This window comes from Microplitis mediator, chromosome 9 (assembly GCF_029852145.1).
Source record: "Microplitis mediator isolate UGA2020A chromosome 9, iyMicMedi2.1, whole genome shotgun sequence".
NCBI lineage: Eukaryota > Metazoa > Arthropoda > Insecta > Hymenoptera > Braconidae > Microplitis > Microplitis mediator.
The window spans coordinates 10,395,086-10,416,922 of NC_079977.1; the positions used below are offsets into that span (position 1 = coordinate 10,395,086).

At 32.5% G+C, this 21,837-nt stretch overlaps 2 protein-coding genes across 4 annotated transcripts; one reads left to right on the top strand and one right to left on the bottom strand.

Moving 5' to 3' along the window:
• The first annotated feature begins 4,943 nt into the window (after nucleotides 1-4,943).
• Nucleotides 4,944-7,423, top strand: LOC130674141 (putative uncharacterized protein DDB_G0286901). The gene is made up of 3 exons (XM_057479407.1): nucleotides 4,944-4,947; nucleotides 5,541-6,554; nucleotides 7,097-7,423. The coding sequence occupies exons 1-3, from the start codon at nucleotides 4,944-4,946 to the stop codon at nucleotides 7,213-7,215; spliced, it is 1,137 nt and encodes a 378-aa protein (XP_057335390.1). The 3' UTR covers nucleotides 7,216-7,423.
• A 1,116-nt stretch (nucleotides 7,424-8,539) lies between these two features.
• Nucleotides 8,540-18,764, bottom strand: LOC130674850 (uncharacterized). 3 transcript variants are annotated; one of them, XM_057480282.1, is made up of 3 exons: nucleotides 15,655-18,764; nucleotides 10,021-10,296; nucleotides 8,543-9,945 (listed from the first exon to the last, which is right to left on the bottom strand). In XM_057480282.1, exons 2-3 carry the CDS (start codon nucleotides 10,181-10,183, stop codon nucleotides 8,999-9,001), a joined length of 1,110 nt encoding a protein of 369 aa, XP_057336265.1. In that variant the 5' UTR covers nucleotides 10,184-10,296; nucleotides 15,655-18,764; the 3' UTR covers nucleotides 8,543-8,998. The 3 variants fall into 3 exon arrangements, with proteins under 3 accessions (XP_057336263.1, XP_057336264.1, XP_057336265.1); XM_057480280.1 differs by having other exon boundaries at nucleotides 8,540-10,296; XM_057480281.1 differs by lacking the exon at nucleotides 15,655-18,764 and adding an exon at nucleotides 14,511-15,624 and having other exon boundaries at nucleotides 8,540-10,296.
• Nucleotides 18,765-21,837: the final 3,073 nt, after the last annotated feature.

Consider the following 21,837-nt stretch of genomic DNA (forward strand, 5'->3'; position numbering starts at 1 on the left):
TTTCTGTATCATTGTAAATTTTGTTTTGTTATTAATTCGAAATAATTCTGAATTCAAAAATTTTTGATAAATGATGAAGTAAATTGATTTAATTAATTAATAAGTTAAACTAATAAATTTTTTTCTATTATTAACTCATTAATTATTTTTTTCCTCTTATTCGGACCTCTGTAACTTCGTTTCTGTTGAGTTTCGAAAAAAAAATGGACATAGACAAATTTGTAGACAATTAAATTTCCTATAAGAAAGTCGGAAGCAAAATTGAAAAAAAAATTTTCATCGTGCAGCTATTTTAAAAATTAAAAAAAAAACTTTACATTGTTATTTAAATGGGAAAGGAGACTGCCTTTGCAACAACTCAATTTTTGAGATATTGAGCTCAAACTTCAGGAGAATTTTTTTTTTATATTGAAGAAACTTTTAAGATACGATTAATCGAAAAAAAGAATATAAACTTATTTTGACACGGTCTCATATATATATAAAAGGCTGCCTTGGCTGAAAAATTATTTGTTTGATAAAAAATTTTCTTCGGTCAACACACTTATTTTCTGTATGTGTAAAAATATATATGAATAAATCTACATATCTTTACACAAACCGAAAATAAGACTGTCTTGGCCAAAAGCAATTTTTTGTCAAACAAATAATTTCTAATTCAAGATAGCCGTTTATCCTGCATCAATATATATATATATATATATATGAATGACAACGAGTTTACTTACCGTTGAAATTTTCTCTGTTGTTCATATTTTTCTGTAAATAAATAAAAAAATAATTAATAATTATAACAAAATTTGGGGCTTTGCATAAATATTAATATTTTACTTTAAACATGCATAATAATGAAAATAGCAGACATTTGTTTATTTTTCAATAAGTATAAATAGAATGTAAGTAAATAGATAAAAGTTTTTGACTATAATTTATACAATTTTGTATTAAAAGTATTTTAGTTGTTAATTTAGAAAAAAAAAAAAATATTTAATTGTCTGCCACTTTCAGAATTATGAAAATATATTTAAATGTTTAAAGTAAAAAATAGAAACGAACAGTGTACTTACGCGTTTGTTGTTAGCAAATAAATGATGATCGGCTCTTCATAGTTACATTGTTAGTCCTTTGTTTTAGTTATTTTTTTTTTGGCGCGCAACTTATAAAAATTAACATCAATAAAGGGATCAATTGACCGGTCAACTCGTATGGTAATCTATAGTTTTTACCGTTAGAGTTGTTTATTCTCAATGTTGGTATCATAGAGTGACGATAAATTTGACAACACCCCTGATAGCCCAGCTGATAGCAAGCTAACCTGCTGCAGCAAATTGTCACCAAGTTGGCTGCGAAAATTGGCATGTTCATAAGTTGACAATATCTACTTGGCAACTTTCTAAGAAAGTTGGTGGCAAAGGTTAACATTCCATTAGTTAATGAAAAGTTGTCTTCAATTATCTCAGAAAGTTGGCGAGAGGTTGTGGCAGTAGATTGTTGTCAATGTTCTGAGAGAGTTAGTAAGAATTGTAGTCAACATGCAATCACGAGAACTGAAAAAATTTCATAACCACTTGTCTACATCTTGATGGCAACCAAACGACATCAACTTTCTGACCAAACAATCTGACTATCACAGAGCTTAAAGCAACTATACTATATGTAATAATTATTAGTTACATAATGACTAAAATGAAATCTCTCTCATATCAAATATACCTCAATGACCTGTTGAGCTCAACCAACAGTCACATTAGAGCAGATGAGAACTCTCTCAGTGATGAACATTTTAACTCGAAAACTGAAAGAAAAGATTTGACATCTCGGCGACGTCTAGTACCCATAAAAAATTTCATTTCAATTTTTTTCTCTCTCACACATAAAATTACAGAGAAACTTGAAGTTAAATATCAGTTATAATTTTCCGTCAAATTTATAAGCTATTTTACGTTTAAGAGAGCTAACTAGTTAAACTAATACTTTTTATCTATACTTTACGTCGTTGAGATGTTAAAAGTTTCATTCCAATTTGAATTCCTTAGCTGAAACTCTGGTTTCCTAGATTCCCGCTAGATTGGAAATCTTGACGGAGCACGAACACTTGCATACAACATGCTATACAATTTGACGTAAATTTTCTAACCAAATTGGAATGCAAATTTACTTCTAAAATTGTATACTAATTATCGTCAAATAGGAAAAGCCCGAAGTTAACGGATATTTGACTAAAAATTCAAGGAAGTGGTAACGTCCTCAGTGGCCTCAAGTGCCTCCACCTGTCAATCAATAAGTGAACTCGTAAAACACGAATAGGTTCTGTACAAACTGTCGTCAGTAACGAAAAAGCCCGAAATTGACGGACATTTGACGAAAAATTCAAGGAAACTTTTATTCCAGTTTTGCTGTCAAATTGTCGGCAAATTCGGACAGTAAACTTTACTAATTTTATTTGTCAAATTAGCGTCAATTTCAAACTAAAGTGGCTATTGGGGTATTTACTATATTTACTATACTAAATCTTACTGACCCAACCCTGATAGCCACCCTTACCGTAAGTTAACTACAAGCTACTAGCGTATTCGGAAGCCAACTTGAAGGAAAGTGTTAGAGAGGAATCAGTTATCGTTAACTTGACAGTAAATTGTTTGTAAACTTGAAAATTCAATTTGACTACAGGTGTTACTGTCAGAGAATGACTCTAAGTTGGTTAAAAGTTTCACTTAAAATTGACGGCAAGTTTTTCTGTCAAATTACATTCAGATGACGGCAGCAAATTTGCATCAATTTGGACGCAAGTATTATCCACCCTGGTAGCCATATTCTAAATATAACTGCTCAGCAAGTTCTGCGGTGAAGCATCTAGGGCTAACTAAGCGACAAGTTTCTGGTAAGCTTCGGCTGGATAATACTTGCGTGCAAATTATTATCCAGCCGAAGCTTACCAGAAACTTTCTCGTTAAGTTAGCCGAATACGTTTCACTGCAGAACTTGCTGAGTAAGGTGTGGCTATCAGGGTAATAGCACAGTTTGCTTTGGCAAAACTTTACTTACAAAAGTTTCCGTAATTTTTTGTCAAATCTCCGCCAACTTTGGACTTTTCCGTTTTTTACGACAATTTGTATGCAACATGCTATTGAACTTGACGTAAATTTACTGCTCGAATTAGAATACAAATTCACTTGGAAAGTTGACTAGAAAAAAGTTGTCTTTAATTTTCAGGAAAATTTTATGTCAATTCATCGTTAATTTCACTCGACAAATTGCTCAGTATATTTTTACCCTCAAATTGTAGACAATTTTATGTGTAAATTTGCTTACCTTCTGAAATGGTAAGAATGAACATTACTGACTGTTTTTTTTCGTAAAAGTTTATTTTAAAATTAAAGAAAAATTAACCGCAAATTTTCATTTTCAACTTTTGCTGTTAAATTGTCTGTGCATTCGGTCAGCAGATTTCAAGTAATTTCAAAATATCAAATTGCCGTCATATTCAAGCTAAAGTAGCGATTAGGATTTGGAGAAAAATTTAAGGAAACTTTTGTAAGTAAACTTTTGCTAAGGCAAATTGTGCTATTACCCTGATAGCCACCCTAACCGTAAGTTAACTACAAGCTATTACCGTATTCTATAGGTAACTTAAAGGAAAGTGTTGGAGAGCAAGCAGGTTACCTTCAAATTGACAGTAAATAGTCTGTTAAGTTGAATTCACTTTGACTACAAGTATTACTGTCAGACATTGACGCTAAGTTAATTGAAAGTTTCATTTCAAGTTGACGACAAGTTTTTCTGTCAAATTACATTGAAGCTACTGCCGTATTTTGAAGCCAACTCACAGGAAAGTATTATATCCAGCTAAGGTTTGCCAGAAACTTTCTCGTTGAGTTAGCCGAAAGTGTTGCTCTGTTGACCTTACTGAGTAATGTGTGGCTATCAGGGTAGGGTTGATGCAAACTTGATGTAAACTTACCGTTAATTTTAAGTGAAACTTTCAATAAGCTTAACCCTAATAGCCACTTTAGCAATTCGGCAAAAATGTGCCACGGCTTGTCTAGGGGAAATATGTACGTTTCCCTAGACAAGCAGTGGCACATTTTCACCGAGCCACTTTAGCTTGAAATTGCCTGAAATTTGCTGCCCGAATTCATCGACAATTTAACAGTAAAAGTTGGAAAGAAAAATTTGCGGTTAATTTTTGCTAAATTTAGAGGTAATTTTTTACTAGAAAAAAAAAGTCGCTAATGTTCGTTCTTATCATTTCAGAAGGAAAGCAAATTTATACATGAATATGTCTACAATTTGAGGGAAAAAAAAAATCTTAACAATTTTTTAGTCAAATTAACAATAAATTGATGTAAAACTTTGCCTCAAAATTGACGAAAAATTTTTTCTAGTCAGGTTTGGAAGTGAATTTGCATTCTAATTCGGGTAGTAAATTTACGTCATATTGTACAGCAAGTTGTATAGACATTTTATGTATAATTTGCTTATCATCTGAAATGCAAAGAACGAACGTTACCAACAAATATTTTCTATAATAAAAGATTACCTCTAAATCGAGCAAAAATTTACCGCAAATTTTTCTTTTCAACTTTTACTGTTAAATTATTGGCAAATTCGGGCAGGAAATTTCAATGATGTCAAATTACAGTCAATTTCAAGCTAAAGTGGCTATTAGAGGAGTTGATGATTTGCAGTTGAGGTGACTATCAGGGTAAATTTCATATCAAACTATAGTAAAAAATATAGACTGGAGCTCCACTGGTGGCGAAAAAATTAATTATTGCTATAGAAAAATCTATATCATTTACTGAATCATGGCATTTCTTATAAGTTTTTATTCTCTGGCAGTGCCCTTTTCGCATGAAAAAATTTGTAAAATGATTAAAAATGGGGGTGCTATAGTATATGCTGGCCTAATTTCATTATTTAAATTAGTTCTCATTACTAAAATGGGTAAAGTTTCATAATTTTATGACGAACAATCAATCATCTTTCAACTGAAAAAGGAATTTTCTAAAAATTTTGTTTTTTAAAAAAGTTTTTAAAAATTGGAGCTAAATACCGTTCGGTCTACGGTATAGAGACACGGCAGGCTCGCGCCATGACACTTCACACATATACATGTGTGTTTTAAACGTGTACTTGGCGCGAGACACTACCGTGTCTCCTGATAAATAAATCTAATTGACTAATAAATCAATTACTTGATAAATTAATCAATTTATATCTAAATCGATGTATGCTTTGATTTTTTGGCCAAAAAATAGTACGTTTAGTATTATATTGTCAAAACAAATTATTGAGCATACAAAATTTAATTATTGTCTCGTTGAATACAAAAACCAAATTCATCGTGGTAAACTGATTGCTCAAAATAGTAAGTTTTGGAATTTTAAATAGTAACTTTCTGTATTTTTTTTTTGATATTCTGTTATTCCATGGTTCATGATGAGCGGTTGATTCTTTTGATCTACTCTTCAATCCATTATTCGAACTCCCTGCTGTTTCCAAAATTTTAGAAAATTTAAATAATTATTTAATATTAGAGAATAAACAATGGTTGGAATCGCTAGAAGTCAACACTGATGGAGTTGTTATTGGGCAAGTTCAAACCTCTGTCAATAACGATTTATTTGGAATTAATACTGGGAATATGATGGATGGTTCTGCAATTCAAAATTTTGACACCAACAATGCTGATTCTGACAACACTGAAAACGATAATACTGATTTACAAAATGGAGATACTGATAACACAAACTGTGACAACACTCTCAATAATAATACTGACATCAACAATACTGATACTGACGATATAAACTGTGACAAAATGGACATTAATAATACTGATACTGAAATTGTAGACTGTAGCAATACTTATACTAATAATAATGCTGACATTAAAAGTACTGATACTGATATTACAGACATTGAGAAAACTTTTAATAACAATCCTGATACTGACATTGTAGACTGTGACAAAACTTATGATAATGATAATAATACTGACATCAAAAATACTGATACTTATACTAAAGACTGTGACAAATCATGCACTGATAATACTAATATTAATGACGGTAATACTACTATGACTGACAACACTACTGATCCTGATATTAATACTACAGGTGATAATCACACTAATACTGATAAGACGAACTACGATAACACTGATAATAACAATATTTATATTAACAATACTAATAATAACTTAACTGACTACATTGAACCTACAAATAATACTACCAATTTTAATTTAAACGCAACAATTAATACTACTATTGATAACGATACTAATAAGAACCAAACCAGTGATGATAGTATTGCATCTACATTAAATTCAAGTAATACTCAAGTTGAAATTTTACCACAAAGCGGAGTGTTTGTTTCTACTGAATCCTATGAAGAAATGGTTAAAATCACGAGTAACCCTAGAAAACTCACAAGACTTGTTTTAAAAAATGTATTTGGGAATGAGTTGCAAGTAATGAGCATAACTGGTCGGGGCAAAGGTGTTACGAAAGCTATTCCACCGAAAATTTTAAAAGCATGTCAAAGTAAATAACTTTTTGATATACTTGTTTCATTAACATAATTTTCGTTGATAAATACACGGAAAAAAAATAGGTGTTACAACAGGATGTGCCCCGTTGCCGTAACAGGAAAATCCTGTTGCTACAGTAGGATTTTGTCCTGTTGCTACCACAGGATTTTGTCCTGTTGCTACCACAGGATGTGTCCTGTTGCTGTAACAGGAAAATCTTGTTCCCACAACAGGATTTTGTCCTGTTGCAGCACCTATCTTTTTTTCCGTGTAGCGTCTCGTAATCATGTAAATACCGGAATCTAGTTTACTGTTCTATTTACAGGCCTCGGCCGCAAAGTGTTAACATTGCAACACTTATACTGATCTGCTTTTATGGTAGACAGAAATTTCTTTGCTGATTTGAACAAATAGAGAGCAAAGTTCAATTAACTAACTATTCAACTGAATAATTGTTGATATTCAATCAATTAATTATATATAATCATGCTATTATCTTGTTGATAATAACACTAATGAACTAAGAACAGGATTATTTATTACTATTTTTTACAGAATTAGTGAAGCTTCAAACCTCACCCAAAGAATGGATAGGTCATGAAGCATTTCAAGTTTGTGTGACACAAATGTGTAATACTCTCCGTCATCCTAAGAGAGATAAGAAGGATGAATAAAGTTTTATGTGATGTGAAAAATATGGTTAATTGTATTGTAAAAAAATAAAATATTAGCACCACTTTTCCTTAAATGTTGTGTGAGGCCCCAAAATGTTTTTTTAAAGATGGTGAGAATTCTTATTTTTGTCTCAGAGCTTCCAGGTAGTCTGTTCGACCCAATGGAGCCCGAGAAAGTACCTGTTAGAAGAGTTTTTTGTTTCAAGGCCCCAGAACTTTTTGTTAAAGATGCTGAGAATTTTAATTTTTGTCTGACAGCTGCTAGGGAGTCTGTAAGACACAATGGAGCCCGAGTAAGTAGTTAATAGTAGAGTTCTTTGTTTCAAGGCCCCAGAACATTTTTTTAAAGATTCTGATAATTTTTTATTTTGTCTCACAGCTGCTAGGTAATCTGTAAGACCCAATAAAGCCCAAGAAAGTTGCTGTCAGTGAAGTATTCTGTTGCAAGGGCCTAGAACATTTTTTTACAGATGCTGAGAATTTTAATTTTTGTCTGACAGCTGCTAGGGATTCTGTAAGATCCAATGGAGCTCGAGTAATTAGTTAATAGTAGAGTTTTTTCCTGCAAGGGCCCAGAACATTTTTTTAAAGATGCTGAGAATTTTAATTTTTGTCTGACAGCTGCTAGGGAGTCTGTAAGACATAATGGAGCCCGAGTAACTAGTTAATAGTAGATTTTTTTCCTGCAAGGCTGCAAAACATTTTTTTAAAGACGCTGAGAATTCTGATTTGCTGTTTCCTGGCTACTAGACATCTTTTTTTCTGACATGAAATGTTTTCGATATGGTTTGATTTTTTTATTTTAAGTTTTGAAAGGTTGTATCTATGACTTACGATTAAGCAAGTTTCCTTTTTGTTCCCATACGTCATCTACCTATTTAATACGTTTTCATGGCCATTTACGTCTTTTAAGGTTCAATTTACGTTTTTATCGTCTAGGACGTTCTATCAACGATTCAAATTCCGGCTCGATATATTGGTTCCATGATTCTTGATCCCCCGACAAAATATCCCCGACAAAATATCCCTAGACAAAATATCCCCAAAATAAATATCCCCGGACAAAATATCCGCACGACAAAAAATTCCCGACAATTAATCCTAAATAGCCGGAGTTTTTGAATAAAACGATAAACCACCAAATATTACAAATGAAATATTTAATTTATTTAAACAATTTTTTCTTTTGTATTAATACATAAAATTGAGAATAATTACAACAATAGATAATATTAATTATGTAATATCATTTAATGACTAATACAATACTTAATACAAAATAAATCACAATTTGAATGAGAGAAAGTCAATGAATAAATAATCAAAGGCAATTAATATCGCAAATTAAATAATAATTAATGAACAAAACAGAAATATTATTTTTGAATAGTAATCGTTCATCAAAATATAACATTTAATCTCTTGATGTCAATAACATAAAAAAATAATAACTATTCATCAATCAATTGTTTTACTTGTTAAAAGAGATAACTTTAGCAACATTTCTCACATAACTTAACATTGAGGATGAATCATAGTTACTAACGATGCGTTTCAAACGCTCATCATAATCGCGATACTCTTTGCGTTGATTTGCAATATTGACGCCGGTGTTTACTTGAGTTATACAAAGCTCAGTATTCACCTGCTCATCTTTTAAAGCTTTTAAAAAAATACCAACAGTAGCATGATGGACAGCGACACAACGATTTAATCTATTGTGCCAACCCTCAGTGGGATTGTTACTACGAAGAAGACCATTAATCACAGCGCTGTAACAATTCTACATCGATATATCAAACCGAGGTTTTTCACGTTTTTTTTTGTTATGACAAGTTTTGCCAATCCAAGTAGCCTCAAAGTATTTCAGCAAATCATCAAGCTCTTCGGCGTGTGCATCATAAAAATCAGTCGCAGTAATTAGCTCATAGCATTTAATTACATCCGCTGTTGGCACAAAAGCTAAAGCTGACAACAATCGCAAATTCAAGGCAAAAGATATATCTGTATCATATATTTTTTGCAATCCACAAGCTTGTATGTGTCGCCATATACATTGGTTAAAATGGAAATAACACCCAGCTAATGATACACCCGAATATTTGGTTTTAAAAGCCATAACAAACGCATCCTCAAAATCAGTCATCATCCGAGCGGGTTTATAATTTGGCAAAGCATCACGAATTATTGCTAACACATTTTCGTACAAACGCTGTGTCTTGTTAGGTGCCAAAATATAAATCAAGGGCAACGATTTGCCATTTTTAAATCCATGAATACAGTATAATTGTACAAAAATACCCGGTACACTACGAAAAGTACCGTCTCCCAACCACTGATCACATGTGGATAAATAATTTAAATTCCGCAATGTAGTAAAAATCATAAATCGCTTTTTATCGCCTCCACTGTCATGCAACAAAAACAATTCACCGCCATGAGTATTTTTTAATTCATCAGGTATCTCCAAATCACCACGTGACGCAGGATTGATTAATTGTGGATTATCAACAGCTCGTACACGATTTATTGCACGTGAAAGCGATGCCGGTTTAGGTAACAAAGCAGCTACAGGAGACATCACACCACGTAAAGAACGTGATACAACTTTTGCAGGCTTATCGTCGGTCTTGCGAGCTCGCTTTAATATTTTATTTTTTACAGCTTTCGCTTGAATCGCAGCAACATCGCCTGGATGATCATGAACAGGCACAGTGCCTATAATATTGCCTAAATAACAAAATATAAATGAATAAATAAAACATTTACAATAACATTTATACATAGATATAATATCACACTTACCGGTGCGGAGTTCGCTATCCGTGTGAATTGATAGGTTACACTTTGAATTGGTAGCACAACGCCAAGAAATATCATTTTTGTTTATCCGCTTTTTTGCATATAAAATGCCTTCATGAACTAATAATTTATTGCCTTTTTGAGAAATAATAAATGTTAACGGCATTTTATAGAACTCAAATGTACACAAAAGTTAACAAAAAATCAACTAAATAAACGCGTGGTGATGACTACATTAACTCATGAACGAATAACACCGTAAAAGAACAGTAACCCAACCTAAAAAACAACAATTAGACAGAGTTTAATATCTGACCAATAGATGTCACGACATCGATAATTTGAAATTATTATTTTAGGCGGCAAGATCAGATTTTAAAGATTTTAGAATTAATACACAATATTGTGCAATTACTTTTTTATTTTTTTTTACAAATTTATCAAATTTTTAATCAAGGTATAATCATGGTTTTTGTGTATGTTTGCTCGGTAATAGGCCAACGCAAACGCGGGTAATAGTGTTGCGCCCTTTTAACATGGTTTTTGTGTATGTTTGCTCGGTAATAGGACAACGCAAACGCGGCTAATAGTGTTGCGCCCTTTTAACATGGTTTTTGTGTGTGTTTCCTGTTTAGAAAATCTCATAGAATCCAATAGATTCTCATAAATTCTCATAGAGATTTTATAAGATTGATTTAAAGGATAACTTGTCGGGGTTTTTTTGTCATAGGGATATTTTATCGGGGACATTTTGTCCAGGGATATTTTTTTTTTGGGATATTTTGTCGGGGATATTTTGTCGGGGGATCAAGACGCCTGATACCGATATATTAACAAAAAAAAAATCTATACTTCTGTTTGAATTTTTCACTGTTTTTGTTTTGTTCAGTGCCTAAGTTCGAGTCTTGAAAATCAAACTGACAGTTGTCATGAAATAAATCAATTAAGCTTTTGATTATTCTGATTTCTCTTAAATATTCAATATAGTCAATAACTTGCGAGTAGTAAATTAATTTCTCTCGTGGTATCATGACTGTACGTCCTTAGTTTTTGTTCACTGACTTTTGAAATTCTGTTTCTCCGGTGGTTTTGTGATACGTGTTTTTTATTTTTTTTTGCTACAGCAATCAATTTTTTTTGTCAATTACGATTACATATTTAACTAATTATGCCAAGACCACGACTTCCGTTTCTCGGTCGTTGGCAACGCATCGTTCAGCAGATGAATATTGAACCTGGCACTTTCAACGTTGGTAATGATTTTGTTTACTGCATGCTTTGTAAGATCAAATCGAATTCAGTTACACGGCGTGATATTGAACGACACATCTTAAACAACACTCATCAATCTATTGCTGATCGTCGAGCTCAACCAGTACAACCCACTGCGGATGCTATATCTCAATGTTCATCCCGTACGAGCACGTTCCATTATGAACTTGCCGAGACACTTTTGGCTTCCAACATTCCATTTGAGAAATTAAACAATTTGAAGTTCAGAGGATTTTTAGAAAAATATACAAGTCAGCAAATCCCTACAGCTACAACCTTAAGGAAATCATATGTTGATTTAATCTATGATTCAAAACTTCAAAAACTTCGGGAAGAAATCGGTAATCATTTAATTTATTTATCCGTTGATGAAACGTCCGATAAATTTGGTCGATGTATTACTCATGCGATCGTTGGTGCTCTTCTTCCTGACCAAGCTAGTGTGTCTCATTTACTCTACTGTGGCTGTATTCCCACTGCTAACGCTGAAGAAATAGAAAACTTCGTGAACATCGCGTTAAGTATGCTGTGGCCAGAAAATATTCATCATGACAGACTTTTGTTATTTGTTTCGGATGCTGCACCGTACATGATGGCCGCGGGAGTAAGGCTCAAAAATACGTTCCCGAAGTTAATCCATGTTTCTTGCCTAGCTCATGGCTTGCATCGAGTGGCAGAAACAGTCAGAGAAACGTATCCAAATGCTAATGGTATAATAGCAAATACAAAAGCCGTCTTTCGGAAAGCTCCGACAAGGGTAGCACTGTTCCATGACATGGCCCCAAATGTTCCGCTTCCACCTGAACCCATTATCACTAGATGGGGTGAGTGGTTCTGAGCTGCTTCGTATTATCAACAGCATTATGTGACAATTGGACCAGTTATAAACGCGCTGATCCCTGATGCTGCGGTTGTAGTACGTGCTCAAGAATTATGGGCCCTTCCCGGAATAGAAAATGATTTTAACACGATTCACCAGAATTACTGTTGCATTGCAGATGCAATAAAATCATTAGAGACGCAGCAACTTGACTTAGAGACTGTTATCAACATTATTACGGGCATATCATCCGATATCACAGAAAATTTGAATATACCTCAAGTTCTAAAAGACAAAATGTTAAATGTACTCTTAAATAACACGGGTTTTAGTGTTGGAATTATGAATATTTTTGCATTTCTTCAAGGCGAACAAGAGATTGAACTTCCAGAAGGATGGGTGATGGATGACGTAAGGTGTATGACATTTGCACCACTTACTTCATGCGACACGGAAAGATCATTTTCACGATTAAAAAATATTTTAACCGACAAGCGGTATAATTTATCGATTGAAAATTTGGGGAAATACGCCTTTATAAATGTAAACAACTCTGATGACAATTGATGATAATCGAAATTGTAAAAAAAACTACATATGAATCTGCATGAGTATACGAATGCCTATTTCTTCTATATGTGTGTGCTCTATTGAATATGTATATATATAATTTAACATTAATAATTCAAATGATTAAAAAAAAAAAGATTATCCTATTGATGTAATGAAAATAAATAAATAATTACTGACTCGTATAACCTTGAAACAAAATTGTATACCTCTACTGTATAAACTTTAACAAAACGTCTTTCATAAGAATAAACATAAACAAAACAATTATAAATAAGTTTTCAACGTAAATTCTTAGGTTATTGGAAGATAAAGCTGATTTGTAACGCACAGTGTAACAACACATATGGCTGAGAAAGTTACGGATAAACACGTGTAGAAATGTGTCTGAATTTCAAATGATGTGTGAAACATTGTGTGAGCCAATCTGCAAGATAATGAATGAGAAAATGTAAGCGAAAATGTGTGGGAAAATGTGTGGGATAATGTTTGGCTAAATGTGTGGGAAAGTGTGTCAGATAATTTGTGGCTAAATGTGTGGGATAATGTGTGAGAAAATGTGTGGAAAAATGTGTGGGATAATGTGTGGCTAAATTCGTGGGAAAGTGTGTCAGATAATTTGTGGCTAAATGTGTGGGATAATGTGTGAAAAAATGTGTGGGAAAATGTGTGGGATAATGTGTGGCTAAATGTGTGGGATAATTTGTGCGAAACTGTGTGGGATAATGTGTGGCTGAATGTGTGGGAAAGTGTGTGGGATAATGTTTGAGAAAATGTGTGGGATAATCTGTGACTGAATGCGTGGGAAAGTGTGTGGGAAAATGTGTGGCTAAATGTGTGGAAAAATGTGTGGGATAATGTGTGTCTGATTGTGTGGTTAAATGTATGGGAGAATGTGTGGGATAATTTGTGCGAAAGTGTGTGGGATAATGTGTGGCTGAATGTGTGGGAAAATGTGTGGGATAATGTGTGGGAAAGTGTGTGGGATCATTATTATTTAATTGACACATATTTCATTTCGTCTTACGTTTAGTATGTCAGATTGACGGTTAATTTTCGTTTTGAATTAATTTTTTTTATCAAATTGTTCTGTTTTATTTAATCATTTGAATTCATTATTTGAATAACTCTGATTTTTTCAGACGGGTTTTTTTGCTAGCTTCAATCATAACGATGTCTTTGTTTTTCTATGCAGGATTCTAAATAAATATTCTGAATCGTGAAATTAGCTGCCTCGTTATTTGAAATCACGACTTTCGAATTATTAAATTTTACGATTTTCAATCTTTTCCCTAGGACTTTTTAAACGGGCAAAATCTGCGACACTAGTTATAAATAAATTTACGGGTTTTATAAATAAATCAATGTGAGATTTATCTATAAAATTACATTAATAATTGGCTCATAAGTATGGGAATGGTCATTTTATGTCGAAAATGGGCAAATTGCACTAAAACAAGTCATGCATCATGTTGGTGTTGATGAGTAAATTAGTATGCGACAGGTATAGTCCTCCTTTGGCTGAAGTGAGATGCCAATATAAAATGACGCCGGTCGAGGTGCCGGCATGGAACTCACGTGCTGCCATGGTCAGACGTGGATACTCACTTGTGAGAGCAAGGTGTGTTGCTTGGTGCTGCCAAATGTTTTCCTAAATTGAGACGCCATTTGGAATTGCTAAGATTTATAAATTGTATTGGCTATGTATAAAGTGTTTGAGACACTTAACAATTAGTATTGAGAATATTTGTGGCATTGATTGGTATTATATTAAAAATTCAGACCAATGGAGCTAATAACCATACTATTTTACAACGACGACTGTAAGTACCTTTGTGTTTAATACATTAGCGTGTAATTTGTCCCGCGTTGGTGGCCATTCGCATATCTCTTACGTGTGAATGAGAGAGAGCGTAATACTTATTCTGAATTTCAATATATACATATACACTCGCGTACTTGTTTGTCTTAGCGGAAATTTTCCAAACTTGGGGAAGTAATATTCAGTCTTTATTGTTGAATGATAATTGGTGACCGCTTATATGAATTGACGTTAAATAATTAATGATCTTTATAATTAGTATTATTATATTATTAAGTAATTATGGGTGACCGTTTATACGTCTTGACGGTAGATAATTAATAATATTTACGTTTATTATTTATCATATTCTGAATAGTATTGGGAAAAATATTTTACAATTATTTAAATATCACCAGTGTTTTCGTTATTAAATGTGCTTTAAATAGTTAAATCTTATTATTTGCGATAACTATTATTAGTTGACATCACTTATTTTTATTTTGCGTTGATTATTTACAGTTATTTGTTTATTATTTGTAAACACTGGTGATTATTTGCTGTAACTATTTACAAGTATTACCAGCGATTATTATTGGCGGTAAATAGTTACAAGTGTCTAAAGAATTATTATTTTTCTGCGTATTCTATACTCAATATTTGTGACAAAATTATTTTTGAGCGCATAATCATTATTATTTATACTTGTTTATATTTATTTGCTATCGTATGCGAGTGATAGCAAGCCGAACATTTTTTTTATAATTATTATTTTGCGTAATTGACCATTGGTTATGTTACGTAAACTTGAGAAAATTTTTGTATATAATTTATTATTATTCGTTGGCTACCAGCCTATCCGAATTCAAACCCGAATAATTTATTATGTTTATTCGTTGGCTACCAGCCTATACGAATTTGAACCCGAATGTAATTTATCATTAGAAAGTCTACGTAAGAAAAATACCGCCCGTTTTTGTCCTGGTTTTTAAACTAATAGACAGGGATGGGCAACTTTAATTGAGAAATACGGAATAAAACAGTAATTCAGGTTATCCCCTTTTATTGTTATATATAAAAAAACACACGTAATAATTATATGAAAATATAAAAACACAATACAATATTAAAAAAAAATTAAAATTTAATATAAATGAATTTTGGTCTGACTTACTCGATTCGGCGTTGGATATTCTTTTTCTTAATTCAACTTATACTCGATTCGACGTTGGATATTCTTTTCCTTAACTCAATTTATTTTAATTTATTTGTTTAAAATTTACTCGAATTATTCAAATTTCACTTCCAATTATTTGTTTTATATTTACTCAAATTTATTTAGATTTTACCTTTAATTATTTGGTTTAAATTTATAGAAAGAACAATAATTGTTTAAGATTCAATTTTCAAAAATAACTCTGAATAAAACTTAGGAACTGTGACTGTTCACAGTTGTTACTTCCATCGGACTGATTCTCACAGAACTAGAAAATCAGGAACTGGCCCTTTAAGAAATCAGGGAAAGTGGGCGGCGTTTTTCCCCGGAAAGAAAAAGAACCTAGGCCAATCGTATGGCCCTTATTTTTCCCACTATGCCTTTTTGGGCACCGATGTTTCGGGTACGCACCTTCCTCCACATGGGTTCCCCTCTGACGTCAGGCATTGGGTCTGTTTTCCATCCCCTCCACTTTATGACGTATTAACTTATTTTATTTATATTATTTAATAAATAAATTTTTGATTTTATTTATCCAATTTATATTGTTTTTGAATTATTTATATTGTTTACTTATTTTATGTCGTTCACTGTATTTATTTATTCTTAAAATTCCTATATTGTTTTGTTTAGAATTATTTATTTATCTAAGTATTATTATGATGAAATTGTTTATTATTTAAACATTTTTGTATTGGAATCATTGATTCGTTATCTTTAAATTTCTATGTGGTTTGTTCCGTTAAATGGAATACTAATATTTTATTATTTAATTTCCGACATTTCATTATTTTATTTTATTTAACTCGAGTTCTAATATTTTTCTAATGTTAGTTTACTTATTTATTCATTTCTTTTCTTTTTTTTTGTTCTCAAGTATGAGTTTTCTTTTGCCATTATTTTTCGTCGTAATATTTTATTTTTGAACAATATTGAAAATTTATTAAATTCTATTCTTTAACTAAAAACTTTCACCTTTTTTATCTTATTTTAGTTTTAATTAGTCTAAACATGGTAATGTACCTTTAAGTGATTTTCAATACAAAAAAACACATTAAAAATACGTTACAACTGTACTGTTTATTTTTGGTCTTATTTTAGAGTGCAGTGGAGACAAAAAGTGCGTCACCTAATAAGCGTTTTTTATTTTTATAGCTATTTATTTAGGCCCGTTCGATTACGGCCTGATAACGTGCCAGCTGCACTCTAATCTTGAAATAAATGAAAGTTTTATGAGAAACGACCAAGAGATAATAATTTCCATATTATACTCTTGAATGAAATATTTAAAAATTATAATTAAAAATTATATAATAAGAAAAATATTAAATGTCCGAACGGTCGGACATAACAGTTAATAATTCATTGTGAAGTGAACTATTATTATTTAAAAATTGTTTTGTTAGTACCCGTTGAAACACTATTATAATTAAAATATATCGGGTTATTAAATGACTACCAACCCGGGATTTATTTAATTTTACTATTTATTTATTACATACTATCTCTTTCTTGCTATACTTTTTCAACACCTGAAACTGCTCTCTGTATTTTATTATTTCATTTTTCATTTTCATTCATTATTTATTGTTGATTAGAGTTTGTTCGTGGGGTACACGAACTGGCGCCAGATTCGGTTATCTAACCCAGCCTGGGAAGAGCTGTGTATCCATTGGGATCGTGGGCATCTCCAAGGGATGATTTTTGGTTTTATTTTATTATTTTATTTTCAGTTTTACCATCGGTGGGCCATAGCGGCTATTCTGCACATACCACACTCCGCCGTGGGTTGTGACGAATAGTAGGGAACGTTATAAATTTATTTAAAGAAAATAAATACGATCGTCTTTTTTGTCGCGTAGTTTAAATCTAATTCGAATGCTATAGATAAATCTATTTATCTCAATACTTGGCAATTGAAAAGAGTTTACACTATGTGTTGCGTAATCACAACTACATTCAAATTTGAATGTAGTTGAACTTCCGGCAAATAGAGGGAGCACCTACTGGGGCCGAGTGTCCATCTATGAGAACTTGACTTGCACTGTGCGACGCATGCGCATGGATTTTTCCTGCCTCGTGGCAAGAAGACCGACGCCATTATCTATTCTTTTATACAATTTCAAGTGTCACCACGTGTTTTGTATAATCTATTACAATTGCGCTCATCTCGAGTAAATAATTCAAAGTAATCAATAAATCACATTCAGAGTTCATTACTCTATATAAAAATATAATTATTTTTATGATCGCGAGCTCCAGAGCTCATAAAATAATTAATAAATAACATCAAGAAATACAGTGTTCTACAACCTGTTCCTGACGAGGTTATATCATCGAGAAAGCAACAGGTGCATTATTTATTAAACATTTACTTGCTATCAGTGCTCAATTAATTTAAAAGACTCAGTTTTATTATTTATTTAATTAATATTATGCTCAATTTTTTAATTAAACTAAAAGTTATGTTTCGCTCAGTAGCCTCTGCTATCATGCTACCACGTGTTCAACAGATAAATTAAAATCAGTGTAATTTATCATGAGCTCATTAAATTCAATTCAATTAAGTGATCATCACTATTAAAACTCAATAACAAAAATATTTATGTATTCAGTGCTATTAAAAATAGTAATTAATGTGTTCACTTCGCTCAGTAACCTCTGACATCATGTTACTTATTATCATGACATTTTTGCATTCAACTCAGTGTTCAATTAAACTCAACTTGATTATTTTTAATTCATTATTTACTCGAGCTCAACTCAATAATTTGTATTCAATTATTGACATATTCATGAGCTCAGACAATTAACAGTATTTACAAATTAAATAAACTATTTAATTTGCAACCCAGTGATATTTTGTGCTGTGACAAATAAAAATATTGTTATATTTTTAAATATGCGTATTTTTCAAACATCCCAACCACCAACTAGTCCTGGCATGTCTTTAGTTAATTAATATTACAACACTATGAAAAGGCACAAATTCAAGTCATGACTAATCTAATGATACCAATTTCAATAACATTAACTAATTTTATCGTATAGATATGGCGGGAACAAAATTGTTCTTAATCTCTTAATCATATAGATAATTCATGATAAATTTAAGAATTAAAAGTTAATAATTTAATAATAATATATATACAGGGTGTCCAAAAAGTTCCGGCCCCAATTTTAAGGCCAGATAGAAGACGAAATTCTGGGACGAAAAGTCCTCTGCCGTTTTTCACCTGACGAACAGGTAAATTGTTATTAATTGAAAAAGGTAGCCAATCAGAAGAGAGCATTAGCGCGAACCAGTAAAGTGGGGAGAACAGTCTGGGGAAAGCTTCAACGCGTGAGCGCTCGGCTGTCGTTCAGCGGCTTTCACAACGCGAGATGCACGCGAATGGAAATTTTAATTATTGAATTTTTGATCTCTTCGCAAAAATCGAGTCCTGCGATAAAAACTAATTTTTATTTTGTTATTAACTGACAAACGGTCAGCTGACTGCTACCAGTTTAAAAAATAACAAAGGATTTTTTTAAATAAATCTAGTTTCGCAATTATTAAAAAAAAACTATTTCGCACATATCAACTGACTGGCAGTCAGCTGACTGCCCACAGTTTCGAAAAGAACTAAAAATTTTTTAAAAATGAAAGTCCAGTCCCGCAAAAAAAATTATTTTGCTCTTATCAACTGACTGGCAGTCAGCTGACTGCCAGCAGTTTCGAGAAGGACTGAGAATATTTTAAAAATAAAAGTCAAGTCCCACAAAAAAAAAAAATTATTTTGCTGTTATCAACTGACTGGCAGTCAGCTGACTGCCAACAGTTTCAAAAAGAACTGAGAATTTTTTAAAAGTAAAAGTCCAGTCCCACAAAAATAAAATTATTTTGCTCTTATCAACTGACTGGCAGTCGGCTGACTGCCAACAGTGAAATGAACGGCTAAGGATTTTTTCTTTAAAAATCATGTCCCGCGTAAGAAAAAAATTATTTTGCTCTTATCAACTGACTAGCAGTCAGCTGACTGCCAACAGTTTCGGAAAGAACTAAGAATTTTTTTGAATTAAAAGTCCAGACACGCAAAAAAAAAAAATAATTTGGTCTTATCAACTGACTGGTAGTCAGCTGACTGCCAACAGTTAAATGAACGGCTGAGGATTTTTTATCTAAAATTCAGTAGCGCAAAAATAAAATTTATTTCGCTCTTATCAACTGACTGGCAGTCAGCTGATTGCCAACAGTTAAACAAACGGCTGAGAATTTTTGATATAAAATTCAACCGCGCAAAAAAAAATTATTTTGCTTTTATCAACTGATTAGCAGTCAGCTGACTGCCAACAGGTTCGAAAAGAACTGAAAATTTTTTAAAAATGGAAGTCCAGTCCCGCAAAAAAAAATTATTTTGCTCTTATCAACTGACTGGCAGTCAGCTGACTGCCAACAGTTTCGGAAAGAACTGAGAATTTTTTAAAAATGAAAGTCCAGTCCCGCAAAAAAAAAATTATTTTGCTCTTATCAAATGACTGGCAGTCAGCTGACTGCCAACAGTTTCGAAAAGAACTGAGAATTTTTTAAAAATAAAAGTCCAGTCCCGCAAAAAAAAAAATTATTTTGCTCTTATCAACTGACTGGCAGTCAGCTGACTGCCAACAGTTAAATGAACGGCTGAGGATTGTTTCTTTAAAAATCATGTCCCGCGGAAGAAAAAAATTATTTTGCTCTTATCAACTGGCTGGCAGTCAGCTGACTGCCAACAGTTTCGGAAAGAACTAAGAATTTTTTTAAATTAAAAGTCCAGACCCGCAAAAAAAAAAAATTATTTTCCTCTTATCAACTGACTGGTAGTCAGCTGACTGCCAACAGTTAAATGAACGGCTGAGGATTTTCTATCTAAAATTCAGTAGCGCAAAAAAAAAATTTATTTGTTCTTATCAACTGACTGGTAGTCAGCAAATTGCCAACAGTTAAACGAACGGCTGGGAATTTTTCATCTAAAATTCAGTCCCGCAAAAAAAAAATTTATTTTGCTCTTATCAACTGACTGGTAGTCAGCTGACTGCCAACAGTTAAACGAACGGCTGGGAATTTTTTATCTAAAATTCAGTCCCGCAAAAATAAAATTTATTTTGCTCTTATCAACTGACTAATAGTCAGCTGACTGCCAACAGTAAAACAAACGGCTGAGGATTTTTTCTTTGAAAATCATGTCCCGCGAAAGAAAAAATTTATTTTTCTCTTATCAACTGACTAATAGTCAGCTGACTGCCAACAGTTAAACGAACGGCTGAGGATTTTTTCTTTGAAAATCATGTCCCGCGAAAGAAAAAATTTATTTTTCTCTTATCAACTAACTGGTAGTCTGCTGACTGCCAACAGTTATATGAACGGCTGTGGATTTTTTCTTTAAAAATCATGTCCCGCAAAGGAAAAAATTTATTTTTCTCTTATCAACTGACTGGTAGTCAGCTGACTGCCAACAGTTGAATGAACAACTGAGGATTTTTTCTTTAAAAATCATGTCCCGCGAAAGAAAAAATTTATTTTTCTCTTATCAACTGACTGGTAGTCAGCTGACTGCCAACAGTTAAACGAACTGCTGAGGATTTTTTCTTTAAAAATCATTTCCCGCGTAAGAAAAAAATTATTTTGCTCTTATCAACTGACTGGCAGTCAGCCGACTGCCAACAGTTTCGGAAAGAACTACGAATTTTTGAAAAATAAAAGTCCGGACCTGCAAAAAAAAAATCATTTTGCTCTTATCAACTGACTGGTAGTCAGCTGACTGCCAGTTAAATGCTGGCTGACTGCCAACAGTTAAATGAACGGCTGGGAATTTTTTATCTAAAATTCAGTCCCGCAAAAATAAAATCTATTTCGCTCTTATCAACTGACTGGTAGTCAGCTGACTGCCAACAGTTAAACGAACGGCTGGGAATTTTTGATCTAAAATTCAGTCCCGCAAAAATAAAATCTATTTCGCTCTTATCAACTGACTGGTAGTCAGCTGACTGCCAACAGTTAAACGAACGGCTGAGAATTTTTTATCTAAAATTCAACCCCGCAAAAAAAAAATTTATTTTTCTCTTATCAACTGACTGATAGTCAGCTGACTGCCAACAGTTAAATGAACGGCTGAGGATTTTCTA